Source organism: Prosopis cineraria, unplaced genomic scaffold (genome assembly GCF_029017545.1).
Source record: "Prosopis cineraria cultivar Desert tree isolate PC_DT_omini unplaced genomic scaffold, ASM2901754v1 PC8, whole genome shotgun sequence".
Classification (NCBI taxonomy): domain Eukaryota; kingdom Viridiplantae; phylum Streptophyta; class Magnoliopsida; order Fabales; family Fabaceae; genus Prosopis; species Prosopis cineraria.
The window spans coordinates 23,463,123-23,474,262 of NW_026555339.1; the positions used below are offsets into that span (position 1 = coordinate 23,463,123).

At 30.7% G+C, this 11,140-nt stretch overlaps 1 protein-coding gene across 1 annotated transcript; it reads right to left on the reverse strand.

Annotated features, from left to right (window-relative positions):
• Positions 1-399: 399 nt before the first annotated feature.
• Positions 400-8,052, reverse strand: LOC129318906 (SEC12-like protein 1). Its single transcript, XM_054963907.1, has 10 exons — positions 7,723-8,052; positions 6,008-6,105; positions 5,259-5,391; positions 5,060-5,151; positions 4,374-4,473; positions 4,195-4,267; positions 3,969-4,089; positions 3,048-3,167; positions 1,156-1,226; positions 400-1,066 (listed from the first exon to the last, which is right to left on the reverse strand). The coding sequence occupies exons 1-10, from the start codon at positions 7,903-7,905 to the stop codon at positions 870-872; spliced, it is 1,188 nt and encodes a 395-aa protein (XP_054819882.1). The 5' UTR covers positions 7,906-8,052; the 3' UTR covers positions 400-869.
• Positions 8,053-11,140: the final 3,088 nt, after the last annotated feature.

Sequence of the window (11,140 nt, forward strand, 5' to 3'; positions counted from 1 at the left end):
TTTTACGGTGGAAAATTGATTTTGAAAAATTAAAAGTGTTTGGATTCTTTTTATCAAAATATGGTTTAGGGACACGTAATTGATTATAAATACCTATCCAAATAGGCACTAGTTCATGGAACTCCATTTTACAAAAGCTTAACGAAACACTCTTAATTTTCGCAAATTTTATTGATTTCTAAAACCCCATTTTGCTTAAACTAATTTTTTTCTCTATTTATAGCAAATTGATTTTGCAAAATAATTGTAAAACATAATCATTTTTTTTTCAATTAAAATCAAAACACACCGTAGGTAAAGAATATAAAAACGGAAATACAACCTTACTTGTTCCAAGAAGCAAGTTAATTCATTTATTTCACACAAGTGTTGTCTATTCAAATTAACAATCAAAGAAAATGCATAATAATGACCTTCATTCATGTTTGAAAATTGTTCAAGAGCCAACTATTGATTATTGGTTTAAAGTACAACAATACATAGAAACTTTTTTTCAGAAGCTTCTAGTATTTTTAAATTAACAATAATACATGGATACTCATTAACTTGAAAAAAAAGCCAATCTATCAAACCCGTCTATCTTTAGAACTTAAACGGTCAAATGGTCAATGTCATGTTATTTTAACAGATTGGGGAAGATTGGCTTCTATTTTAAATTAATGAGTATCCATATACTATTGTTAACTTAAAAATACTAAAAGCTTTTAAAGAAAAAGTTTCTAGATATTTTTATACCTTAATCTGTCAACTTTTTGCAATAATGCAAGTCAACTACATAAATCTACAACTTGTATGAGATTAAACATTGATGTCATATACAGAAATTGATGCCACCTCCAAAGTCTTTGAAGACCATATCGAAAGTACTCTCACAATTCTGATGAACCCCAACTGTGACCATCATCAGAAAATTGGGAATTGCTTAAGCTTGGATTAAACATTGGTCTTGCCAGTTGATTTGGTCCCATGGGAAAGTTCCAGAAGGAATCAGAGTTCTTGTGAAATATGTAAAACAAGACAGCAGAAGCTAAGAAGAGCCCTACAAGCAGCAAATAGATCTGCCACTCTGCATGTTTCACCCAAAAAAAAAAAAAAAGGTCAAGTTGAAGATTTGTTACTGTGGACTGAGAAGGCAAGAAGAGAGAGACAAAGAACCTTTCCAATCTGCAGGAACATTCAACTTAGTGACCTGCGCTCCCCATTCCATTGAGGTTGTGATCACAACTCTGTAGAGATAAAATCAACCCAGATGAAAAGCAAACACAAACAGAAAACAATAACTAAAGGGCATTTGGTTTAACTGGTTGAAGAAGTTGAATTAATTTATCCTGGAGTCTTGAGTTAGAATCCTAAAATATGCAGTTGCGTTAGTAAATATTCCAAAGGCATCCCAAGGTATCCATGAGGCTGTCGTTAGTAATAATGATCCCACATTGTAGGGATTCGAATTAGTTTGGGTAAGAGGTGATAATACCACATGGCTTTTCAGGATACCGAATGATGGAAATAAAAGGAAAAAAGAGAGAAAACAATAGTTAACCACGAAATTAGTGCATGAACTCTAAGTTTTAACACTTCCTTACTTTGGATTAAGTTAAAATGTTAAATTCCTATTAAATTTCATAACTTGAAAGAAACTTCTTGCAAGTCCAACGTTCAGTGAAGCCACACATTGCCATCACACTTACAATTCTCCGAGATCTCTGTCCACAGGCACGGGAGAGGGGTTCATTAATTGTAGTGTTACATAGATATGAATGAAATACGGCAGCCCTTGACTTAAAAGGCTTAAGAATTGTTAATTTCTGACATGATATTAACACCTATTTGAACAAGCACACAAGCTTGAATCCCGTAAAGTTCATGAAAGATGTGATGTCAGCAATGGAAGAAAGACCCTTTTGCAAATACAGGGATATAGTTATCTCGCATAATCCTTATACGGATTCCAGAGGATAGAAAAACAACTGAAACTTGAAAAGTTTTGGTTATTAATCGGTACTTTAACAAAAGATCAACAGTATAAAAATCCATTTCAGTCAATAAAGACACTTTTCACAGTAATTATGACATTTGTTGAATGTTGATTTTTTTTTTTTTTGGTTTTTTGGGAACCATACAAAATAGATGCTAAGATTGACTTTCTATATTGAAGCTTGCCAAAGGAAATTGGCAAGGTTCATTGAGATGATATTCTGGGATTAGGGACAGGACTTCTGGTGTAAAATTGAACAGAATTCATCCATAGGATGAAGCAGGCTTCTATATGGTATATAAAGAGTTTAGCCGTGACTCCATTATTTCAATGTATCTATCTTTTCCTCTTTATTCTTTTGCCATATGTTAGTGTCCAAGTTGCAAATGATTACAAGAGAAAAACATAGTACAAATAAGGAAAAACTACATTTTGCAAACTACAGCTTAATTACAGATGAAAAGCCTCAGACATTTTTGTAGGACGAAAAGTTTGAAATTTATATGAAGAAAAGAAAAGAGAGGTAGAGCAAAAAATAAGAAAAATGTGTAGTCTAAAGAAAGAACAGAGCAAAGAAAGAGTACATAGTTAATTTTATTACAGATGACCATAGAGCTTGTTCATATTATTGGTTCTAGTTGGCTGGAAAGGGTTTAAAGTTGAATTAAAAGACGTAGACATTCAGGAAAACTGATTCTTAAATGTTGTGAAATGGCAAATCAATTAACTCTTACAATAGAATCACAGCATCTCAAATCACTCTGTTCCATTTCTAGTAGTCTTTTCCCTGATGCTCATGCCCCTGCTAAAACTTCCTTGTGTACTAATTATTTGCTTTCATGATCTTTATAAAAAAGTCAATTGAATAGATTTAGGTACAGTTTTGAAGTGTTTGCTTTAAGATTCTATGATAAAACAAGGAGTATTTTTATGATTTAGTACTACATGATTAAGTGCTCTAGAAAAAGTTCCCTACGTATGTTGTCTTGAAGGAAGTTGATAGAAGACAATTATAGAAATTTGCATATTCTAGTTCTTGACCAAGAGTCTGCTGGAAATTTCAAGAACTTACCTTTCTCTAGGACAGAATTCAAGAGTTGCAAGGCATGTACCCAGGTGCAGTCTCTTGCTATAATGGCGCACCTCCATTTTCTTTACTTCCGTTACAGACATGTCTCCGTCTTTGCTCCCCCTAAAAATTTATCAAAGTCTGATAAGCTAAAATGAATAATATTTGAATGACTAATGTGGTGTTTAAATGACGTGAAAAAAACATCACAAGATTGTTGACCAACAAAAGTGTAGAATCAGAGTATATAATTTAGTTGATGTATCAGTAGACTCATGTAATATGAGTGTTAAAGTGCGCTACAGTTTATTCAACACAAGCCATTTAGTTCAATCTTCTTTTTCACTTTTCAGTTTCTTTGTATTTAATTTCCACTTCCACGGGTAGAATCACTGGTAAAATTATGTTCAAAGAATAGATTTCTAGGTCAATATTTCTCCCAGGGCATAAGCATGGCAACTCAGGATATTGCCTTTCTTATAATCGAAACGGATGGAAATTCTGTTTCATACTTTCACAGTGGAATGAAGCATCAAATTAATCACATGTAAAAATGTTTGAAGCAAAGCCCAAATGGTATGGCCTGCTGATATTTATTGTCTGCAGACAGGCGTATCAACTTTATATGTGCATGTGCCATTATTGTTAGACCATCTTAGCAACATGTACATTGTAATTATTGATCTATGCGCATCAGCAGACTTGTGCTTTATATTTGATAAGGGAGGGAGCATGTAACTACCTCAAACACACACACACACACACACACACACACACACCCATCAATTTTTCATGCAACAAAGAATCAAGCCTAGGTTGGCATTTACAATTACCATAATGTCAATTTCTTCTAAATTCAATGTGCTTGTATATGATAGTCAGAAAACAATGGGTAATGCCAGAGAAGAAACAGTAAGTTCTTACAGAGCAAGGTATTTGCCATCATGGCTGATGGACATTACTGTAGCAGGCTTTTTAAGCAGCCTCTTATACCCAATTTTATTCCACGTGCTTATGTCCCAAACTGCAGTGACAGCCTTCTCACCTGTTTGATATTTTGTGTCAAAACAGAAATACTTTAGTTCTCAAAAGAGATTGCAGATGTATCATATAATATACCCAATTAGCCAAATCAAGAGTATTCATGTACCCTTTTGGACAGTGCAAAATAAAAATGGTCTGGCTCCATCTTTAGAAAATCGACAAAGTTCAATCTTTTCATCCTACAAAGGAAGAATGACAAATCTTGGTTCATAACTTCATCTGATACAAGTAAATATAAACCAACATTGCCATAGCCCACAGGTTACTGGATCAAAATTACTATACCGAATTGCGGGACAATGTAGTCAAAGGACTCCCATCTTCAGTCTTCCAGATCCTTGCTAAACCATCCATAGATGTTGAAGCCAGAAATTCCGAGTCTAGGCTAGAGAATCACAGACAGATGAATGATGAAAATATTTAATCATACTATCAACAAAGTTCGAATCTCTTCACTTCAATCCAACCACATAAATCAAGAACTTCAAGGAATTTTCCATACAGCAGGCAAAATGATGTGTGTGTACAATCAATTAATATAACAATAATTTTTATGATGAAGTGCTAAGAATACTATTTTACTCAGTTTAGTCAAAGAAATACAGTAGAGAAGAGAACAATATTGGCTGCTTTAGTGAGCAAACTGAACATTTCTTTTGCAATGTCATCTCAGACTCTAGGCTGAACACACATTAATGAGCATGCTATTATCTCCCAAGGCACATATATTAATATATAGGCTAAAATATACTTTTGATTCCTACTTTATAGAAGGTTTTAGTTTGGTCCCTTAATTTTATAAAATATCTTTTCAGTTCTCTGATCTTAACACTGTTAGTTTCACCAATATGACCATCCTTTAAATGTCTAACAAAAACCATATTATTAGTTATTTCATGTTCATATAGCAAATCTAATGCCTAATGCACGTTACAAAGGATAATCCAAATAGGTTTGGTCCTTATTCCAACCTAAAATCGATATCCCGAACAGATTTGTGTGCTCTTGGTTCATCCATAACCACATGCAGGCTGGGCCACTCCAAAATCCTGAGATGCCCATCCTGTACTTGTTAAAGCCAGAAATCAAACACACAAGATAAATTTCTGGAGAAGAAAATAACCAACTCCAGGACAATACTTAATTAAATAATTGAAGTTTGATGCTTACCAACCCTCCAGCAGCAAATTTAGATCCATCGACATTAAATGTAATGCATTTTTGTTGACCAACATCCTTCAGAGGGGGTAACTCTTTCGTTAAGAGCTTCATAGTAGTTTCATGACCATATAGCTCAAACAATCTGCAAACCATAAAATATTTAAGGGAAGACACAACTCAAGAAAATATCATGTCATACTTACAAAACGAGCGACTTGGATCCTCTCTATTTCTAAGAAACTTGGCCACGTCAATTTCTTTTTGTGTGTGTGTGTGTGGAGGTATGCAATGTCTAAGGGGGCACACAAATACTGTAAGGTCCATTTAAGTAGGTCCCACACATTTCAAAAATAACAATATCAGTTTTCCGGCAAATTGAAAGGATCCCAAACAAACAATGACAAGAAAACTGTTGGATCCAACTCAGTAAAACTGAGTCTATGCCACTGATTATAATTAGCGTACAAGGCCCTTAAAGTATCTTAGAAAACTTTAAATAATTCAAGCAAGTGATGGAAGAACTTTATACCATCCTTATGAAATTTCTTACATTGTCCCAATAAGTAAAGAAAGAACAAGAACAATGATGGGCTCTTGAAATTACTGTATCAGCATATTTAAATGAAACATAACAAAAGTACGAGCAACTGTTAATTGGTGAATCTTGCAAAAATGAGGTAAATGATGGAACAAATGATGTCTTTTTCAAAACAAACTTTTGAATCCAAAGTGCTTAAGATTTAAAGACAGAAGCTCACTTGCAGCTACCATTAGTGAAGGAACACACGAAATCATCTCTTCTTGGGTGCACTGCAATAGCAATAGGATTTCCTTCCTCTTCTACAGAAAGAGTGACCTGAAAAATAAGATCAAACAAAAAGTTTAGAATCAATAATGGTAGCTCCATTCAGTAACCCAATCGGCAAGCACAAATACAGTAACATATTTCCTACATCACTCTACTATATATTATAGTCACTGTTCAAATGCATATGGATGGATAGGATGGTGGGATCTAGCAATTTTTTTTTTTTTTTTAAATTCACTTTCAGCCTTTGACTTTATTTGGATTTAATTTAGTATATCAACTTTACATTCAGTTATACTTTCATCCTTTAATTTCATTTAACAGTGATCCATTTTTATTTTATTGTCAGATTTAATTTTATTTAACAGTGATCTATTTTATTTTATTGTCAGACCATGTAGAGTTTTTAGTCACTCCCTCCGTTCAAAAATGTAAGGTATTTTTTGAGGAGTTAGATATTAAAATATGTAAGGTATTTTTAATTTTTCGAAGTGTAATCATTGCCTTTTTTTTTTAAAAGTTACTCTATTGATAATGATTTTATATTTATTGTAGGGTGTTTAATAGAGTAAATATGAAAAGATAGAGTTAGTTGAAAAGTAGGTAACTACTTTATTGAGGGGTAAAATTTAGTTAAAAATGCCTTATATTTTGAACGGAGGGAATATGTATTTTAATTTAATAATGTTAAAGAAAAAATATTCAAGAATTTTTTTTAAAGTAATAATTAGAACCGGAGACAATGAAGAAACAAAATAAAAAGAGGTAAAATTAGGAGGCTAAATTAAAACCAAATGAAGTCACAATACAAAAGTGAAATTCAAAATAAAATTAAATCATCAAATTGAAACTAAATAAAGTTTAGGGATGAAGTTGAAATCAAAAGTTAAAGGACCAAATTATTATTTTTTTAAAAAAAGAACTGAAGTCAAAGGATAAATTTGAAACTATAACTGAAATTAACACCCCCAAGAAATATTTTTGCCAGATTTATATTGGGCATCTAATATCGTACATTCCGTCTGCATAATAAGTTGCTATAAAATTTGGATGAAAATCATAATGTTAAAGAAAAAATATTCAAGTATTTTTGAAAAAAAAAAGTAACAATGAAGAAACAAAATAAAAATGAGGTCAAATTAGGAGACTAAATTGAAATCAAATGAAGTTACATGGCAAAAGTGAATTTAAAGTAAAAAATTAAAGGAATTGAAACTAAATAAAGTTTAGGGATGAAGTTGATGTCAAAGTTAAAGGACCATATATTTATTTTTGTTTTGTTTTTTTTTGGGGGGGGGGGGCTGAAGTAAAAGGATTAACATGAAACAGATATTTTCCTTTTGGGCAATTCAGGGACGAAATTATAAGAAACGATACACAAAAGACTAAATTAGAACTTAAAAGAGATCAAAATGAAGCTTTCCTCCTTCACCTGCTTCAAAAACCCAATATCTATATCTCCCTCAGAGTAACGGTATCTTGTTGAAAACTCAAAAATAAAATGACAAAAAATTATACAAAACCAAGCTTGAAATGAAGCGTGTATCAGAAATCAAATTTCTCATTCTTTGCATGAAATCAACCATAATAAAAAACAGAGCACAAGAGTCAAGAATAGGGACTGAAGAACTGAGAGTTAATTTAAGAGAATTAAAGAGAAAGTACCAAAGGGGAGGTCGATAGAGAATAGGTTTTGGCGTCGAAGGAGAAAATCTCGAGCGAAGAAGGGCAAGAATCGCAATGCCTCGACCTTCCCAAGACGACTAGATTGAGATTTTCGGGGCGTCGGATCCACGACCCACATGTCACTGGACCCTGATGCGATCCACAACGGTTTTCCTTCTCCATTCAAATCAAACACACTTTGCTTCTTTCCTTTTGCTAAATGCGAGTTAACAGATTGGGTTGGAGAGATGAGTGAATTCCAAGATATAGGAAGCTAAGCGGAAAATCTCATGAACACCAAGTCAAACAGTAACGAGGCAATTGCATTGCGGAACATGACAGCAGGATCATGAAGCATACGTCGGCTTCGTTAGCCTGCTGTCATTGTTTTTTTTTTTTTAAGTTAATTTTTATTAATTTATCAACCAAGCATGCCACGTTACTAAATAATTATTGTTAATAATTAAATAGAAAATTTCCTCCTAATTTATAGATCTACAAAATATATGGGACTCTAAACTCTTTTCTATGGCTGAACATTTTGAAAACGGCATAATTATTAAGGATAAATTAATTCATTGGCTGAAAAAAAATCTTATACTTAAGAAATATGAATGAATTTTTGTAAATTTAAGAGTGTGGTTAGGTCACATTAATATATAAGAAATCTATTATTGAAATTTAAAAATTTATAAAAAATTTATTATTAATATAAAATAGTATATCATTAACAAATATAATAAATTGGTGATAATGTAAAATATAATTAGGTTGTTTATTTGATTTGGTCTTATAATATGACTATATATGCAAAAGCCACTTATTATTAACTCTAATATTAATAAACATTAACTTTCACCTTTAAGTAACAAAAAAATTAATACAAAAGATTTTAAAAATTATTGAAAAAGACAAGAAAATTTTCTTGATCATTTTTTATAATTTTTTTGACCATTGTCTGTAATTCTATGTCCTTTTGTATAATTTTCTTATATTTTTCTATAATTTTTGTTAAAAAACTAGCTATTAAAATTAATTAATAGGAAGGGCTACATTGTATTATTTTTAAGAGTTAAAGAGAAATATTGTACTAAAAATTAATTTAGAGGGTTTTAGATGTTCTTTAATCTATAGTTTAAGAGTGAAAATGTCATTTAATCCTATTATTAATCATGAATTACACCTAACAGTTCAGTTTAAATTTTACATATGGATATATAAAAAATTTAATTATTACTGTTACTAGTACTATTTCAAAATATTATTATTCATAATATTTGAAAGTCTAATTATTAATATATAATTTATAACTTTTATTTCAACATCATGAAAACAGACTTTCTATTTTAAACGTTATGTTAATTTAATTTACTGTATGATTTTCTTTTAATACTATATAACATACACAAAGTCTATTATTTTAGTCAAATATAATATAATATTTATTAAAAACTATAAACAATGAAACTAATTTTACAATTAATAAAAAAGATTATCTTTGTGAATAAAAATGTATTCCTCATTGCATTGAAGGTGATTATTTTCTTTTTTTAAAAGTCATTATCTATAATGTAAATGGCCTATTGTGAAGAAGAAATTTAGCTGTCATTTTTTTTTTGCCAACGAAATTTAGCTGTGCCTATGACTGCAGGCTAGTCACTGTTTTTTATATTATTATCATATATATTATTGGCCAAAAGAAATCGACTTTGTTTAATGGAACTTTGTCAAATACGCAATGATGGGAGCAACACCAATGTAAGGTATCTTCGAATATTCTTTAAAAGATTAGGCGACAGAAACAAGTTGTAATGCTTAATGGGTTTTTAAAAATTTAAAAATCATTTAAAAAAATTAATCACAAACAAAAATTATAATGGAATAGATTGTTGTTAAAAAAATATGACTTATTTTTTTTAATAATACTTATTGTTAGTTATTATTTGTGAATAATTTACGTAAATGATCTTTAATTGTAATTTTTCTTTTTAAAAATAATCAAATATGAAATATATGTGCCTTAAACAATGAACAAGGCAATTAATTTCTTCATTTGAACTCGCTCCATATTATTGAAATAAAATTTGAATTCAAGACCTCAATATATAAATCGATTCAACTATTTCAGCCAGTTGATATAAGTGTTCCTTAGTAAATGATAGTTGTTTCTAACCTTTTACTCTATGTGATTTAGATTTTAATTATTAAGTTTGGCCCTACAATTTATTTTTTGGATCAATCAACTCCCATAATTATACTCAGATTGAATGTTATGGACTCATAGTACTTAACAATGTGTAACAAGACATAACATGACAACTTAGTTATTGACTCTCTCAAATTATAACATAGCACTTGTCAACTTGATGTTAAGCCATTAATGTATAATAAGATAATTATGTGTTTGCTTATAGGTCGAAATTCTAATATTTTGTATTATAATAACTAAAACTCATGTTGGAAGAGTGGTTAGAATTATTCCTTCTTCTCAAGAGGCTAAAGGTTCAAATTCTAGATGAGGAATGACTTATTAAATTTTAGCTATTTATGTTTTTGCAATAATTCTTAAACATCGCCTATATTTCTATGATAAGCCAAAAAACAAAAAATAAAGAACCCATTGCCCATTCTTACCAAGAAGTTAAATTTGTTGCCTATTTCAGCACCCTAAAACCACTGCCTATTGCCTTCTCATAAGCAACAGTTTTATGATCTAGTTATAAAATATGGGTAAAAAAAACCATTACCTTAAACTATAGCTAACAATGACAAGTTCTATGGGAAAAAAAAGAAATTATTGCCTATACTTATAAGTAACGATTTTGCATGTCGTAATGGCTTTTGGGTTATGAGGAAGGAGATGGATTTTGGTGAAACTGAGAGAATGCGAAGATCGGTTTTGGGTTCTAGCGCTCTGTATGTTCTTCATAAACATATGAAAATGAGAAGATGGGGTTTAATTTTAAAGAGTTATATAGAACAGTTCCAAATAAAAATTGTCCTATATTTAATAACATGGAAGAAGGTTCTTAGTACAATCGTTCTCTATGTGTTAATATTTAAAAAAATTAATTTTTTAAAATAATAGAAACATATTTAGGACGCTTCCAAAGGAACCGTCCTATATTACTAATATATAGGATGATTGTCTCAACAACCTTCCTATATGTCAGCCTTTTTATATAGGGCGGTTATGCATACAACCATCGTATATTATCAATTTCGTAATAGTGGATAAATAGTAGAATCAATTATCAAATATTAATCATTAATTATCAAAAAAATATATATCTATTTATATTGTATTATGAATTTGATTGCTTGATTAGGCTCCTCTCACATTCTTTTTTTTTTTATTTTTTCTTAAAAATTATATTAACATTCTTTAACACATATATACCTTATTGAGGTGGCAGGT

Bases quoted from the DNA above. Each gene is read 5' to 3' on its own strand.
- LOC129318906 (XM_054963907.1), bottom strand. From the start codon at position 7,905: ATGGAGAAGGAAAACCGTTGTGGATCGCATCAGGGTCCAGTGACATGT. The intron at 6,106-7,722 runs GTACTTTCTCTT...CTTATTTTTCAG, and splicing joins CTCTATCGACCTCCCCTTTG to GTCACTCTTTCTGTAGAAGA. The intron at 5,392-6,007 runs GTGAGCTTCTGT...TATGGTTTGCAG, and splicing joins TTCACTAATGGTAGCTGCAA to ATTGTTTGAGCTATATGGTC.